The 17547-nt window shown below is 43.8% G+C and overlaps 1 protein-coding gene across 5 annotated transcripts; it reads right to left on the bottom strand.

The window, feature by feature from the left end:
- Positions 1–5077: 5077 nt before the first annotated feature.
- ttc17 (tetratricopeptide repeat domain 17) lies at positions 5078–17349 on the bottom strand. 5 transcript variants are annotated; one of them, XM_081706123.1, is made up of 25 exons: positions 17162–17349; positions 16291–16380; positions 15836–16005; positions 15596–15707; positions 15375–15506; positions 15085–15194; positions 14721–14868; positions 14469–14608; positions 13405–13565; positions 13001–13113; positions 12636–12791; positions 12373–12524; positions 12067–12220; positions 11268–11339; positions 10739–10963; positions 10313–10499; positions 9330–9464; positions 8877–9142; positions 8370–8520; positions 8093–8213; positions 7824–7983; positions 7647–7730; positions 7312–7431; positions 6904–7047; positions 5078–6821 (listed from the first exon to the last, which is right to left on the bottom strand). In XM_081706123.1, exons 1-25 carry the CDS (start codon positions 17324–17326, stop codon positions 6690–6692), a joined length of 3600 nt encoding a protein of 1199 aa, XP_081562249.1. In that variant the 5' UTR covers positions 17327–17349; the 3' UTR covers positions 5078–6689. The 5 variants fall into 5 exon arrangements, with proteins under 5 accessions (XP_081562249.1, XP_081562253.1, XP_081562250.1 ...); XM_081706127.1 differs by having other exon boundaries at positions 7312–7405; XM_081706124.1 differs by having other exon boundaries at positions 8877–9139.
- Positions 17350–17547: the final 198 nt, after the last annotated feature.

Raw genomic sequence — 17547 nt, 5'->3', positions numbered from 1 at the left:
CCAGCAACGAGTCCATTACCTATAAACAGTATCAAACCTGACCATATTAATCTGCTCGGACAAATGCCTAAGGTGCAGTTAGGCAGTCCCTTTACGCCTTTTAAGAATGGTCCTTAACATAATCCTTTGAGACAGTTTTGAGAAAATTAGACATATCGTTTGGGTCAGACAAGTCGTTACGGGATATTTGCATTTTATGCATTCGATCACCTGCTCAGATAATAGTGCAAGGCACGTCGACATCAATGTGATGGCACCAATAATTTCAGCACATATACAGTGGACAGTTCCAGTGAATCCACGGACATTTAAATAAAAACGTGTCTGCGAAACAATTGCACCCACGGTCCTAACCAGTTTAGTGCTAGAAAGTTTTTCAGTCGTACAGCAATATCTCCATTTCAAGGTTTGAATGATGAGCCTTTTTTTTACTTAAACTGGTTTAAGAGAGCCAACATGTCATTGAGGTTTGTTTCGATTTTCACTGGGTTGCCGAAGTGGTGATTCCCAAACACCGAAAAAATATCAAACTGACTTCCGCGTGAAGCAAGAAGTCACTTCACAAGTGTATTTTCTCATTTTGAGTACAAGATGTGTGGAAAATGACCATAAAAGCTTTAAAATGCTAGCCAGGTAGGTACCAGACCAAGAAAGCAACAACTCTCAAAACAACTTGCCAAGAGGAGGAGAAATATACCATGTATCAGATACATTTGGAAGGGTACATTATCTCTATACGCCAGTGTAATATTTGATAGGCACATTATAGAAATCACAGTTGTACGTGTTTTGTCTCTCCAAACGAGGGCTCTTTCTGAGGGTGATACCCCTGTCTATTTCTAGATCACGATCAAACTCTGTTACTATTTTTAGCCCACTAGGAGGAAAAAAAAGCACCCACAAACACTCCTCGGAGGAATTCTACGTGATCACCGTGACATGCGCTTTCACGACTCTCCTTTAACTGTGTATGCGTTAAATATTCGTGACGCTCGGCTATGTGAAGACTGGATGAGAAATGACCAGGCGGCCATTTAATTTTCTTTATTTACACGACTCATGTACTCGTATCTAATCCAGTATCGGCGTTGCTTTGTCTTTCCCCGTTTTCGTGCTATCACATCACATGAGACTACAACAGACACATGTGTAGGCTCTACATCCATCCATCCGATTGATACTCCCGCCAATAAATCTAGATTATACAATTAGGTTAAATAAAAAACAAGTGAATTTTTTTTCGCCTTATTTTTTTTTTCGGAGTGCGTCAGTTACTAAGCATTGACGTCACGTTTTAGATTCTCCCCCTTCTCCGTTGCCCTGATTATAGACTTCATTGGTCTCGGTAGCAGTTGTGTTGTAGCTGTAATACCGTGATAAACGTTTGCTGAGAACAAAATGCATTATTGTTGCATGAAAACGAGAAAGATTTTATCATGCTGTTATGTTTTCTTTTAAAATTTATGCTCATGTGCGCTCTCTTGCGTTTGGTGTGTGACCAAGAATGGACATACAGACAACATGCTCCTAACACACAAGGGCAATGAGCGAAAAAAGCTATTGCTATTCTTAGTAAGCCTTGATTGATGATTACTTGTTCATCTAAGACACGTATAAGTAGGTATCGCGGTGCATAGCTACTATAAACGTGACAAACAGTAAATTATTAGGCTGCATCTTGACCTGTGTTTAGTTACTTTACATCAACGCAACAGCATTAACCTATATGATTGGACCATAAGATACATTTAGAGGGGATCTTGCAAGACCATGCCTTTATGCTTCTCAGTAAATGAACATACACAAGTAGCATCTGTCTAAACCCGCTAATCTGATCAGGGTAACTGACATGTGAAATACATTTGGCGTCCAAACGTCTCCAGAGGCCGCCTTCTTGCACCGAATCTGCTATTGTTATAGGCCTACAATTGCAACGAAACCAACATACACCAAATCATCGCTTCATCTTAAAATCTGTGCAGTTACATGTAGATTGATTTTAAACTGCAACACCGATTATTTGCTGTTCTAAGTGTAGACTACAATACAAAACATAACTACTTCATAAGTCTTAGTTTTCCTACATACCCTATGCATTGGTACAGAGATTGCCATATATTACAAAAGATAAAACTCGCATCCTATATGAATATAATTGCAGCCTGTTATGCCTGATAGAGTAGTTGGTTATAGATTAACTGGTATGTGCGGAACAAAATCCAAATGAGCCCTCAGCAGAGGGCCTAGTGCTAAATTCAAGGTATTTGCAAACACGTACGCCTGCTCAAGTATATTCATAGACTACCATAACTACACAAACTTGAGCGTGCACCGGCGTTTAAAACAGTAGATGTCCATGGTCCTGAACTGCAAGTCTCGTGCAATCAGTAGACAGACAGTCGGGGCGGTGGAGGGGAGGGGGGTTGTGGCGCACGCGCCTTTTCAATTTCAAGATGATATTCCGATACGGTAAATCACTATTTCCTGAAAATGTTCGTTATGATCACAGGATCCACATAAAGTTTGCGTTATTCAAAGGCATTCCGGCTTCTGGATGGTCACAAAAAGTTATCACGTGTCCCAGAATTCCACCAGGACACCTCTATTAACTGACGAGTCTTTGGCATCATTTTTTAGTTATAAAATATATTCAGCTATTTCTTATTAATACTAGCTATCTGGAGTTCCTCAGTTCTTACTGTTTGTCTGAAATCTGAAAAGCAATTTGAGTTTTATAAAGTTGACGTTCTTCAGACGTTCTGGTAAAAATATACATAATTAAAGATTAAGAAAGCAACTGAGCAGGATGCGCGATAAATCGGGTGATGCGATTTCTGTGTAGTTGCTCAGGAATATTTTATAATTGTGACTGACCCGCAAGAGTCGTGACTAAGCAACTGCACTGGAAGTTTTTTTTTTTTAGAACTTCATCAGTGAGTTTGAAGCTGCCTCCCAACATTTAAAACCTTTAAAATGAAAGAGTAATACTAAATAAAATATACAATGGAGATGCCACATCTAAACTATTTTCCAAGTTAAAATTGCACAGTAAGATGCGTCATTACAAAGCAGATCTGAAATAAGTGGGGCTCGCTAAGCGTACGAGTGTTTCACAAGATAATCGTGAGCGCCAATAACGTTAAACTTAATCGTATAGTGACATTTTATCTTCAATAAACATGAATTTCATACGCTTCCGAACTGTCTTATGAGTTTTGACACACAGATCACATTAGAAATGTACTCACTGTAAGTTTGATTCAAGTTTAAGACCTATAAAATGCAGACAGAAACCGCATCACTCACCCTTCACATGGTTAGAGCCGCCGTCTAGTCGTGGTTGATGCGATTGGTGTGTGCTCAGTCCATGTCAGGCTATAGACTGGACGGAGCAGAGACATGAGCGTGCATCTGAAAAACCGGGCTTTCTGCGTGAATGAGCTCTCCTGATTTTCTGAATGAGGCAAAATAGAGAGGCAGCATCCCGGTGTTTTTTTTTGGGGGGGGGGGGGGTTGAAGGGAGGGAGAGGTTAAGGATTAATATGCGCACGAACTCGAGCGCATAAAAGAGGGGTACCAGTCCAAAAACTTGCCATGAACGTCAGATTCGCGGACAGATATGGTGATTGGCGTAATAAAAAGTGTAAGTGACTACCAAACAGTTTGTTTTCACGGTAAGAACAAGCTCGGACATACTTGCAGAGAAATAACGCTAAGGGTTGCCTGAATTCACGGTTTTGGAATGTGTCTGTAAAAGCGACATAGTGCAAGTTCTCGTTTTTAGGTTTCTTTACTGTTTCCTTCCATTTCCGTGTTTTAACATCAGTACACTGCCACTGTCACTATCGTGGATCCACTGGTTTCTCCCGTAGTGGAAAGCAATGACTTTCCTACCATCAGCCTATCGTTGTGCTATTGACCCGCATTGACGTCACTGCGTCGTTCGGTATCCCTTAGAAACACAGACGTTCAAAAATAGTATCAAATTAATTCAGCTGGCAGGGGAGGGGGGGGGGGGGAGGCATGGTTGTGGGTAAGAAGGTGAGGGAGGGTTTGAAGGTGTAGAAGCGAAATTGTCACGAAATAGGCCATAACGAATAGAATGTAGGTTACCAAACATCGGATTTGTGCCATTAATGAAGAACAATGGCTACCCCCATTCGGTCTATAAATAGAAAAGTCTGGTCCCCAGTTTGTACGTTGAAGTACCGCTGCAGGGGATGTCTTCAGCCCTTTACACATAGTACAGGTTGAGCTTTGTAAAGGAGTAAAGTAGGGTATACCAGGAATGGCCACACCCATCAAAGCATTAAGGCTGCAAGACAACACTGGAGTCAGCTTTCAGACTGCGAAACGAACAACTAGGGAGAAGCAAGAGGCGCAAAAACCGATGACGGGGCATTCTTCTCTATCAGTATAAATATAGAAACCCCATATCAAAGCCCATCGCTATTGGAAGAAGGTGCCCATATTGCAACACGCACAAAACACCTCATTCAACGTAAGTGGCTGACGTTTTAGAGCTGAAGAAAGGGACTCCATGTTACCTTGCATTACCTTATTTGTGGCAGTACCTCCAAGGGGTTTCTATGGAACACTCGTTTGGGAAACACCTTGTCAAAGTCTGGCTCTGTCAATCGCACAGCCACCTGCTGGCCAGAGAAGGTCATTTAGAATATACTATGTTTCTAAGTACCAGAAAAGGGTATTTGCGATGGAGAACATTGTAAAATACATTACACTAAAATTTTACGATTTGAAGTAGAATCAAAAGCTCTAGAGAGCTATGGAGCCATGTAACCCTGCTCAGATATGCGTTTCGAATGTTCGGACGTGAACTCTTTGTATTAACTGCATGATTAGCATATGGACATAAGCAAAATCCATCAAATCCAAAACCAAAAAAACCGGATCGTTCTCGTCTCTAAAAAATGTAAAATTAAAAATGACTGTCGCAAAGTTTTGCTGCCACCTCCTGGTCAAACAGCGCGGAAACACCAATCTGTAGTTCGTGCCTAATTTTTAGAGCGCTCTCCTCCACTGCCGCCCCATCTCAACAGTGTTTCTTAAATTGTAAAACACAATTCAAAACTTTGCCTTAAAGATATTTTTATTCCTTTTTATCAGTGTTTGCCCAGCCAGAAGGATAATCGTTCATCTTCCACCTTAATCTCAGGAAAAAAGTTTTGATTTAAAATTACACTGCTCTGTACTCACCTTAAACTCCTTATAATAAAATTATATTTACTTTCATCATTGGTGATGTTTACTTATTAAATAAGACTTTTATGAAAAGTAGTAATGGAAAGCTGTATTACATTTTACATTGATGTGTGTAATATTATGGAATTATGTATTTCAAGAACAAATTCTTTTTTAAAAAAAAATAAATAAATACAATGCAATTATAAACCATCACAGTGAAGGCTCATGTCTGTAGCTGTACCAATCTGCATCCATATTCACCCACACAAACACAATATCTTTTTGAAATCCTAAATGCAAGAGATACACTGAAATGTCAGGTTACGCCAATGTTATTGTCTACTTTTAAAAAACACATCACATTTTAAATGAGATATTGCGATGTTTTAGGTTTTGAGGCAACAGAAAAGTTATATGCATTGCGTTTTCACATACATTCACCATGCTAGAGAACATCCTGTGCAGGCTACCTATACGCTGCCTTAACATCTGAAGTCTTCGTGAACAGTTCAGAACTATTCAGTCCCTTTTATTAATATGGTCCAAAGTGAGGTAAAGGGCAACTTGTTTTCATGAGCAGAACAAGGTTAAATGAACCTCTATCAAAGCTGTTGATATTAACAAAATGTGATTATGCATTTACTTGCTCTGTCTTTGCTTTTTCATGAAATACTTTGCATTCCATGTCAGCTGAAATCAGAGCCTGAATGGTGACATAAGGCTAAACTGGCCTTTTCTAAATGAATGCATATAAACTTAGGAAAATTATTTGAATTTGCAATCGGGGTACTATGTCTAATTTTTTATATCATTGAAGGATAGAACAGCTGTTTCTCAAACCAAATCTTAACATAATTTGTCTCCCCATTATTGATAAATATTGACCATAAATCTGTTCTATGCTTCCATCTTGATGGTAATAGTAGTATAATAATGCTGCCTGTGAATTACACAAAAACATTGTTCTTTTTTCGGTTCTGTTAACCGAACAGATGCATCTGCCTCACAGCAAATCAATTCTGGATTCATAAATTAGAACCCAATACTGATTGTGTTGCAGCAGAGTAAAAGGTGGGCATGGTTAGTAAGCAGCTAGTGCCCAAAACTTTAAAATTGGAATTTTTAGTCTCTGATCAGGTCTCCTTAACAAAATATCAACAGTGTTGTGTGATGGGACAATGAACCGTACCTAAAACCCTGAAATCATAAAATCTTTTCTTTTTTTCTTTTTTTAAATGTCCAGTAATTAATACAACCTTTAGCACTGAAAAAGAAGATTTACACATTTTAAGCAGAATCTCTCCATCATGAAATGTCATATTTATGGCAAAAGATGAAGACTGAAAAACAAATAGTTCCTTTCTGGGGGGTTTTTTTGGGTTTTTTTTTTTTTAAATGAAGCCACCCATGTACGTGTGTGCGCGTGCACTCGCGCGTGCGTGAGCGCAGTGCCGTTCTTGCCCTCTGCCCAGCCCCCAGTGTCTTTATGGAGCTCGTCTGTCCTTCTTGGTGAGCAGGTAGCACTGGATGGTGCGAAGGCGGTCTTTGGCTGGCGCAAACTCTGGCTGAAGCTTTAGTGTGGACTCATACCAGCGCATGGCCTTCTCAAACTCCTCCTGAAGGAGCACACCACAACATGTCAGCCCACGAAGGACAGCAGAGAAGGCCGTCCTCAGCTGCTGAGCAAGATGGACTCACCATGGCAATGTAAACGTTGGCAAGGGTGAAATGGTTGACGACAAAGTGGGGAGCGATCTCCACAGCCATGCGGGCCACGGTCAGTGCGTCCTCCCACAGACGGGCATTCTGGAAGATGTTGGCCAGGCTGATCAGGGGCACGTCCTAACCAGAGAGGGAGAAGAGATGCAGAGTTTGATAACCACTTCAGACAAGGAGAGATGCATACGATCACTATGCCAGCTCAAAAACACACCACCGATTTAAAAAAGCCACACAAGGCACTGTGAAAGATAGGGGCATTTCTGAAAAGAGGCCCAGTTCTTAAGGAGCTTTGGAAAGGCATGTCTTGAGAGGATGGTAAGGTGGGCATGAAGGGCATGTTTGGTAGGTTTAGTTTAATAGTAGAGGCAATGAGATGGCCCTGACCTTCATGTGATGAGGGGCATAGGTTAAAGCCTGTCGCAGGCAGTCGATGGCCTTCTTCCCCTGTCCCTTCACCCTCCAATACAGTGCTGCCATGCTAGACAAAACCCACGAAGTCTGGTTCTAACAACCACCGCAATAAAACCACACACATACAGAGATAAATGTACAAATAAATGAATAAATTAATGTTGCATTGCCAAGTATTTAGTGGTATGAAAGGCATTCTACACCATATAAATGTGTCTCGATCCACAATAATGGCATCTCATGGTAGTGCCTTAGGACCATACATGCATATGAATTCATTTTCTGAAGCCACTCAAACCCAGCCATACCTTTTCCAAGACCTTGGCAATGCGGGTGCCTACTTGTTCAAAAGACTGCTGCGAGAACTTATCTTTTCCCAGGTTCTGCAGCACCTGGGTAAAGTGAAGAGTAAGGTGGGTGAGGGATGGAGTGACAGTGAGCTACTGAAGGCTGGGATGTGTCAGATAGGGAAGGACCAGTCACACCTCTCTGAGCTGGCTCTCCCCTGTATAGTGGATGCTCCCGCGGTTGGCCACACCTCCCAGGTGGTCAAGTGTATGCATGCTTGCAGGCAGGTTAGCACTGCACACTGGCTCAGCTTCTGGCTCCTGGAGCGGGGTGGCAAAGTCTATATGTTCTGTAATGCTGCAGAGATAGACAAATAGTGGACATTCTCAGAGAAATTGGAAGGTGCCTTATCTAGCAGATGTGTCATCTTGTCATTGCCCAGTCTGAGGAGAATGCACACACATACTCTATGTTCTTGGCAGACACAGCAAGCCAGGTACTGGCCACAGTGGTAAGGTCTACCCTTCGTGTTCGCTGACACTCCTCTGGGCCTGGCCAGCCCAGACTGTTAAAGTCCCTCCTTCTCCCTGCAGAACAAAAATGCACATACTCCAAATGTGTTGCTTTGCCATGTACGTAGCAGAACACCAAATACCCACCAGCTATAGGTGTATAGACAGAGTGGTTGGTGGTCTGTCCTATAAAGAGTGTATAGGACAGTGGTTGGTTTATGTGGTGGGTACCTGCTGGGCCAGGGGATGGGATGGTGGGTCCGCTGATCTCCAGAATGGAGTGTCCTGGCAAAGACTCACTCTGGTGGAACTCCTCCTCTCCTGCCCAGCCCTCCAGAGACTCCGCTTTGGGCTTTCTCATTCGTTTCACCTGGAATGTGATCTGGAAAAGGGCCATATATATATATATATAAAAAATATAAAGACACACACACACACACACACACACTTATTTGTATGTGAGCAATATTACACACACACACAGCCCAGAGCAAGTGAAACACGTCGGGACAGCAGATTGAAAAATCATTCGCCCAGTTGGGGTGGGAGGAGCAATGGAACTCAATTCATCTGAATATTTAACCCCTCGTTACCCCTGTGACAAATAATGTCCAAGCAAGGTGTGTATGAAAATTGCAAACTGTGAATATTTGCTTCAAATACAAAATGTTTGGGATAGTAGAATGTATTTGTAGGAGCGTCAGCAGTGCTACTGTTCTCTTTCCCTGTAGATCTTACCCATTCTGCCCCATCATCATCCTCGCAGTTGCCGAAGCAGGACCCGCCTCCCCTCGCCCCCATAACCCGGTCGTTCTTGAGTACGCGGATCCCACGGAGGTCTCCCCGCTTGCCACTCACGTCCAGGGCACCCTCGAATGCCCCAATCAACTCCTCGCGCAGCTTCCAGTCATCGTCCTCCTCCTCTGCCCCCAGCCCTTTCTTATCCTCACCCGCTCGCTCCTGCTGACCTACCTCGCCCGAGCCATTACTGTCCACCACTACTTCTAGAGAGAGAGAGAGAGAGAGAGAGAGAGAGAGAGAAGTGCCACAAGATCAGGAAAATAACAGCCTGATTATCATACCATGCAAGCTGGTCCTTTGGAAGTAAAGGGATGTCTTTAAATGTGGCATACAGGCAAATAACAAACCAATTTTAGTGTTGCATGTGGAAGGCGGCAAGTGTGTCCTTACTCTCAAACAGGAGTGAGTTCTCTGGGGCAGAGCCATGCATGGCATCACTGCTCCCTGTTTCCTGCCCGTTTCCATCAGTGCTGGAGTCCCAGTCCTCCAGCTCGACGTCCCCCTCTCCCTCACAGGCTGAGCTGTCTGCACACCAAACACATAAAAGAAATCTCACCCGCTGCTGCTACCAAGCCCTACACGCCAGCATTTAGTATAACTCTGCTTAAAAGAGTTGATGACTTTGACTGCAAAAACATTTGACTCGGACTTGGCAAGTGACAAAACTTGGATGAAAATGCTCTGTTAGGACTCGTGGGACACTATATTGATGGCACAAACGAAAGCACAGCATGAGAGGACAAAGGGTTTACGTTTTTCCTCTGCGGAGTAGAGCAGCATCTAAATAAAGCCCGCACTATTTCCAGCCTGTTGAATTATTGAGTGCAAGATTCCTCTACTTCAAAGCCCTGTGGCTTGACAGGGAAAAGTGTCAGGACAAAGAGAGCTGAACTACAGGGGGAAAAAAGGGAAAGAGCACGTGGGTGGAGGGAAAAAAGGGCAAAGCGAGAATAGAAAACGCAAGCCGTGAGGAAGCTATAAATGGCTGAGAGATCACAGTGACTGGACTATAAAAAGAGCCATAACAATATTGGATAAAATGCAGTGGTTTGGAGCAGAGAAACAGCAGGGTGAGAGGGGGAAAAAACAATATGGACGTGTTGTGGGTAAACCCAGGTGAATATGAACCATGATCATAATGGCATGGCTATGTATGAATGAATGAATGAATGTCAGACTAGTGACTCTAAAATACCACAAACTAAACCTATGCTGACAGCATGTTTAAATGAGATGTGGCAGAAAGTAACTGGACAAAAATTAACATATCACCGCCATTTCCCAGCAGATCGACAGTCACCCTCCGAAACCTCTCTCCCTCCTGCTAGAGGCAGAGGCCAATTGGAGGAGCCGATGGTGATGGGAGTACTCACACTGGCAGGGCTGCCGCTGGAGGTTGTAGAGGAAGGGGTAGAACTGCAGGCAGCGCAATAGAGGCAGGCTGGCGTGGCACTGGGTACAGCTGGCACTCAGGGACAGCGCGTGGCGGAACAGTGCCAGGGCACCGCTCACATTGCCCTGGGCAAGCCGCACACTCACCACGCTCAGCAGAGTGTGAGGCTAGACAGGAGGGATGATCAGACTGAGCTCATCAGCTTGTAAGCAAGGTCTTATTGGGCCAGACTCTTGACTAGCCCTGGACCTTGTAACTACCTTTACAAATACAGCAAAACAGCTTTGTTCAAATTGAGCAACTATATGAAACGTGTGGCAAGTGTAAAACACTGCATTTGAGCTAAGAAGAGCCAGTTGTGACTCGCAGTTGTGCCTGCAACAGAGGTGTGATAGCTGTGGGGTACCTCTGAGGCGTTGAGCTCCAGAGCCCGCTGCAGTAAGTCCTGGGCCTCATGGTGGAGGCCGTGGTGGAGAAGCACATTGGCAGCATTAACCAGGGGCACGTCTCTGTGCTGGGGGGGCGCTGAGTGCAGGGCCTGGCGTAAACACTGCAGAGCCCGCGTGCTGTTTCCCCGGGCCCGCCAGAACAGGCCAGCCTCATTCTGTAGCAGCCACCGGGGCACACTCGCCTACACACACACGCACGCACACACAGGGATGGAGAGTCCGAAGGCATGACAGAAAGAGATCAAATCAACCAGTTTCAAAACCTCTTAAACCAAAAACCAAAAAACTGCACAAACCCTGATTGCATAGTCCTGATTCATCTAGTCTTAAATTAGTTAGCCTGTATACGCTAAGTGTTTTTCTGGAGCAGAGAGGTGCTGCCCAGTCAGGATCTTGGTCTTCAAGCTGCTAATGTGGGGCAAAAACAGGGTCATGCAGCAGTGGCCACACTTTGTTGTCACTCTGGACAGAGCCTCTCATCCTCACCTTCTCCATGGCATATGCTATCATTGCACCAGTTTGCTCCAGACTCCACCCACCACTACGTCTTAGCAGTACCTGAAAACACACACACACACACACACACACACACACACACACACACACACACACACACACACACACACACACTTCACTTGTGAAAATAATACACTCCTACATATCTGACACCTATTTGCAGAGGTAATAACATAACTTTCTGCCCAAGGGCTGAAGCCCTGTCATATCCCATAGGATAAATGGATTTTACATCATTAGCTCTAATGTTCTACATTTTAGCCGTCACGTTTCCTCTAAGGGCATTTTAGTGGCATTTACTGATCATGCTTTATATGCAGCAACCCACCATGCACATTAATATTACAGGAAAACACACTGAATCCATGATTAAGTTAAGAACCCATATTAAATTACTGCCCTAGATCCTTAAAAACATGCGACTTAAGTGCACGTTATGCGGCAGCCTAGTACGTTTAGTGGCTGCGTGGTTTCACTTCAGTGTGTAAGTGAACAGGCCTGAACAACATCACAGAGTCTTTGCCTTTGGAAATTCAAACATTCTATCAGAGATTTTCTTCAGTCTATTTAACTTAATTATGTGTAAATGAATTTTAATTACATAAAATTATACTGCAATGGAAGCCCCTGGCACTGTGAAAGAAGCTATATGAGCACTGCTAATGTATTTCATAACGTATATGACCACTCTTACCGCACTTAACCCTACAGAGCACGGATCAGTCGCTCATTTGCATGTTATTAAGTAGGAAATGACAATCAATCAAACCTGAGCGGCATGCTGGTCAGGGAGATCTTTCCCCTCCAGTGCCCAGGCCACAGAGCCCAGATGGTTACTATCCGAGAACTGAACTTTAGAACTGCAGTCTGGGGGCTCTGTTGATTCTGGCGGGGTCCTGTTCGCATACAGGGTACTCTGAGCCCTAGACAAAGTAAGAATCAAGAAGCTCTCTTAGTCATTTGTCTCAGCGCAATTGGGGGGGGGGGGGGGGGGTGCGCACGTGTGTGTGTGTGTGTGTGTGTGTGTGTGTGTGTGTGTGTGTGTGTGTGTGTGTTACAGAGAGAGAAAAGTTACCCAAAGCCAAGGCTCTCTGGAGGGAGGAAGAAGGTAGGCAGCAGGTGAGCTGGGGGGATGGAGGGGTAGAGCTGGGCACAGTCTGATCTCCTCGGCCACAGCACACTGTGAGTCTCCTTTTTAGCAACACAGGTGCACCTTAGGCACAAGTGCTAGAGCACCAAGTACATGGCAAAGACAAATTGCTATACAAATACTGGAGATTATGCACACACTATAGAAAACACTCCCTATGAGTCTGAAATACAGGCAGGCAGGCTTACAGCGCTAGAGGGGGAGGAGGAGGACTCCCGGGCCCAGTGTGCTGCTGGTTCCTCCCCACCAGACACAGAGGAGTAGGGCTCGGGGCTTCGGCTCTCGTTCATACTCAGCTCTGATACCAGAGACACGCCGCTAGCTATGGACACCTCCTCTCCAAACTACACACACCCACACACACACCCACAAACAAATGTTGCATAAAAATGTTTACTTCATTTTACATGATGCTACATTAAAGTGTCTAACACCAACACTATGTCCGTGGTGACATTTTTGCAGATGCACCTTAGCACATGTAAAGAAGTGAAGGAAAACACCACATCTGTACACGGTTGAGGCACAATTGGCCAGCACCAGGCCTTATTACCTGGATATGGTGCACATTCTCAAACAATTCTCCACGGTGATAACGCACAGGCAAGTCGAACGGGCAGAACAGGCTATACTGCTGGTGACCCAAATGACACATCTGGTGGTTACCTGAAATGAACATTTTACAAAAAAAACAACTCATCATCAGTTAGTGCTTTGAGACAGAAGTGCCCTCAAGGGGCGTGAGTCTTTAAAAACAGGGAGAGAAAGAGAAAGCGAGAAAGTGAACCTCTGCCTCACTTACATAACCATGCTACTTGTTTAACCAGGGTCAGAATACAATGTGACTTATCTCAGCACGTGTGTGCATGTGTGACTTGGGCGTGTTCTTAGGTAGGCGTCCGTTTGTCTGCAGTGCGCCTGCAAGCGTGGCTGTGCAGTTTAGGTGGCTAGCCTCACCCAGCTGCGCCTCCTTGGCCATCTGCGTCTCGTGGATGATGTTTCGCAATATCTGCTCCTCCTGCATCAGCTTGTGCTTGTCCAGCATGCTCTGCTGCCGCAGGTAGTGGTCATGTTGCTTCTGGTACTCTTTCAACTCATTCAGGGTGCGCTGCAGAGACCTGTACAGATAACAGAGCGTGAGGAGCTGCAGTAGACAAAATGCAAGCCACAGACCAAGGGTGTTTGCATGGTACTTTGCCCCCCTTGCAAACAGAGGCTGGAGGCCAAGATAAAGATCGGGGAAGAGCGGGGTGGGGTTATACATTGGTTCTATGGCTCAATAGTTATTTATTAAGTAAATAACTAAGTAATAAATATAATAGTAATAAATAGTTTTATACATACTGTTAGAAACTGCTTCAAAGTGACCAGTCCTTCAGGTTCGACCTCCTCCAAGTTACCCTATGCCTACCGTCCTCTGTAGCCGGATCAATCCGGGGAAGTCAAGAGACACTGACACCAAGGTAGTGAATCAAGAGATAGAGCAGATCGAACCTGAAGGACTGGTCACTTTGAACCAGTTTCTAATACATGCCAGCAGAGACACTAGAATTATAGCAAGGGACACACAGATGTGACAAAATCATGATGTCCGTTAGACATCAACGATTGATAATGGCATCGTTTATTGACCCTGCCATAGTGAAAATTATCTAGGAGTGAGTTTCCCAGTCCAATCCTCTGGCACGCCAAGACAGTCCATGTTTTTTGCGCCATCCCAGCTTGCAGAACCAGGCACTTCAGGTTCACTGTGTAGGGTGTGGGATAGAGAAAAAATGGGGCCCAGCACTGCCTTACATCAAGTTGACAAGTAAAAGAAAACAGCTAGAAGCTAAAACCAAATGTTCTAAATTATTCAGTACAAAAAATCATTTTTGAATAGTCAAAAACCCCAATTGGGTAATTTGTCCAAAAGAGGGAACAACTTCTTCAGACGACGTTCAGGTTTTTGGGAGAGAAAAAACAAACCAATAAAAGCCACTGCCTGCTTCCTAATCCCTTCCTTTCTTCCTCACACTCACCGGTGCTGAGCCTCCAGTCGCTGCTCCAGCTTCTGCTGACAGAGAACAGCGTGCTTCCTCCTCAATGCCTGCTCAAAGGCCGGCTGGGCCTGCAGTGCCTGCTCATAGCAGAGCACTGAGTGATTATACTCCCCCAACATCTGACCCAGGCATAGGGTGACAGAGAGAAAAATGTATTCATCTTGCAGTAATGTCAACACAAACGACATACTGGTCTGAATGCCCAGTACCATATAACTACACAGTACTCACGGCATAAATGTTGCCAAGGGTGTAGTGGCTAGTAAGCAGATCGGTAGTAAGATCCAGGGCAGCATGTGCCAAAATAGCAGCATCTGCTGAAAAGTGTGCACGGTGTAGTATATTCGCCATGTTGACCAGGGCTACATCCTTGTGCTGCCTACAGATGGAAAAACACAGCAGGCAAATAAATGCAAATCCAGGGCACATGATGAAGTACACAACCATTCCACCATCTCACAATAAGATCAACAAATCAGGCCAGGAAACCAGCGCTCTATGTTGGCCGACCTTCCCGAGGACATTATACAGGATACTGTTTGGTTCTAGGATTAGAAGAGCTGTACATCATCTGGGCTAAGACATTTGCCTTTACCTCGGAGAGAAGTGCAGCGCACGGATCACGCAGTCCACAGCCCTCTTGGGCTCGTTCTTCATACGCCAGTAGAAAGAGGCCAGGTTATAAAGCACCCAAGAGGAGGAATTCTGGACATGAGATATAGCGAAAGGGAGGGCAAAAACCTATTATAGGAATATTTCCACCAATTAAAGACTTGCAGGGGTCTCCTGGGATTACACAACCTGCTGAACTATCTGGAAATGGAAAATAAACTTGGAAGCACAGGCATGTGTACACTGTCCATGTACAATGTCTTGTATAGTTACCCTCAGGAGGCCTTGGCGTATTCTGTGGCCAATCTCATCCATGCGCTGACCAAGTTTATGGGATACAGAAGCAAAGATGGGGTCATCCTTCGAGAGCAAAGGTGATGTAAGGTTTATACTCTCTTGCACACCCTGAAAGAAGAGAGACTAAATGAGCAAAAAAGAGACACAGACAGAAAAAGAACCATTTCGCTAGGCAGAATTAATGAGAGCATGGTCACCCTTAAGTGCTGGAAAGCATGAATGCTGTAATGGAGCTCAAGAATTTCTGCACAGTCAGGTTTTTCCAGGTCTGGAGGTAGAGGTAACATGTAATCCACATAATCTTCAGGACTGTAATTGCATAAATACAACAATTAAAAACAGGTCTGCATTATGTGTATAAAAAAGAAGTAAATCAATCAATCTACAGCAAAATTACACAACAACACTTCACAGGGAATTCAAAAAACAAAACTAACATTATGCCTTTGCTCTCTAGGGATATGAAGGTGCCATCATAGAGGTCCAGGTCCCCAAGTGGGACTTTAGCAGTGACACAATCAGCATCCTCTTTATAGTGACGTTGTTCTAAGCCAGTGTCCCTGTCTTCATTCTCCTCTATGTGAATTTTCTGAGCAACAAGTTGCTTCTGTAAGAAAAGAGAAGATAGAGCAAGGTGCTAGCCATCACAAGGTCATGTGTGCGCTTGCCAGGGAGGACATACACGATAAATATACAAGCTGTGCCAGACAAGAGTGTGTGTCAAATATTTAAAGTGCAATGATGCAAAAATGTTTTTAAAACATATCAGTTCTTGTGAAAAACATGCAACAGCAGTCTCCCATTCATCCTTAAAATAACTTATTAAATGACATTTGGCTGGGAAAGCATGAGGTAAAGTGCAGAACAATAAATGGTCACAAATTAATATTACCTCTAATTTTTTGAGGTAGTTCACTCGAGTTTCTTGTTGCATGAAAAGGACTAGATGGTGTGGATGTTTTAAGTTCAGCGGAGAATCCACCTTCAACCAAGGGAGTATCAGACAAGAAAAATAAGTTGTAATTAAGAGAAAAGGTCTTTAAATTTTAGTTATATTGTGTGCTTACACAATATTATGCACTGGGCTGAGTGTCCCAAAAGTATCATAAAACAAAGATAATCTTTAAATAGCAGAGCCAATAATACACTGAATATTTAACATGATCTAAACACTACGATGATTTGGGGGAAAGGGGCCCCTGGTTACTTACTTCCCTAGCTAAACTGGTTTGTTTACCTGACTAGCTAGTTTGCAAACATGACACTGGCTTAGAGATGTCAATGACTAATGACTTAGTCTAGAGAGAGAGAAGGATGGAAGACTTGTGATTAGAAGTAAGCGGCAATGTCAGGAATAACATGTCAGATAAAAGCAGAACTGTGGATAACCATAATCCTTCATCTAGAAGGTACAGCTAAAGAAATTCAGGAGCTCATCAACCTATTTAGTTAAAAGCGGTGTTACCTTAGCACCTGAGCTCTGAGTACAGTTTGCTTGATACAATGCTGTTGTCAACGAATAGATTAGCCAGGTAGCTAGCCAGAGTTGGTTAACATTTCATCAGCCTCATAACTTCACGATCTTTGGAATAGTAAATGACACAAATTAGCCCGCTACCTGCGCCAAATCAGTTGTGCCATCGCTAACTGCAGAACAGGCTAAGCTTAGCTAAGGTGTAATATAACCAGGTTCCTCTCTAACTAAGCTAACTAGCTAATGCTACGATAGCTAGACATAGAATAAATACAAAACACCTGTGTACCTGCTGTTGAATCTTTCCGTCTTCTGTAACGACCCAGTGAGTGGTGGATTGTCCAGACTCAACCAAGAGTATGCAAATAAAAACAAACATCCTTCCCCTAGCCGACGCTTTCCATAATTTATTAGAACAGGAATTCCCTCTGCTACCTCCCTTGTCATCCGCCATTTTTCTGCCTCCTGTCTATTCGACCTACAGGGTCGTGCTCAAGTTTTCACTGCTTCCGGGTCGTTCTCATTGGCGTTATTATAACTGGACGTTGCGTGATTTTGCTTTTCATTAGTTACCTTCTTCGTAAAAACAAGGAAATGCCATAATTAAATTATTATGCTTGCGTAGGTTAAAGTGGTAAGTGCACAATAACTTGTCTATGAATTGCATCATTCATA

Source organism: Electrophorus electricus, chromosome 23 (genome assembly GCF_041902795.1).
Source record: "Electrophorus electricus isolate QZ-2024a chromosome 23, ASM4190279v1, whole genome shotgun sequence".
Lineage (NCBI taxonomy): Eukaryota > Metazoa > Chordata > Actinopteri > Gymnotiformes > Gymnotidae > Electrophorus > Electrophorus electricus.
Note: the sequence above shows the minus strand (reverse complement) of the source record. Positions and strands in the feature narration are given on the sequence as shown.

What these genes read in the sequence shown, in the direction of transcription:
- ttc17 (XM_081706123.1), bottom strand. Translation starts at nt 17,326, where the DNA reads ATGGCGGATGACAAGGGAGGTAGCAGAGGGAATTCCTGTTCTAATAAA. An exon ending in GGCCAAGGAGGCGCAGCTGG is followed by an intron (nt 13,114 to 13,404) that starts GTGAGGCTAGCC and finishes TGTTCATTTCAG; the next exon opens with GTAACCACCAGATGTGTCAT. An exon ending in TAGCATATGCCATGGAGAAG is followed by an intron (nt 10,964 to 11,267) that starts GTGAGGATGAGA and finishes GTGTGTGTGTAG; the next exon opens with GCGAGTGTGCCCCGGTGGCT.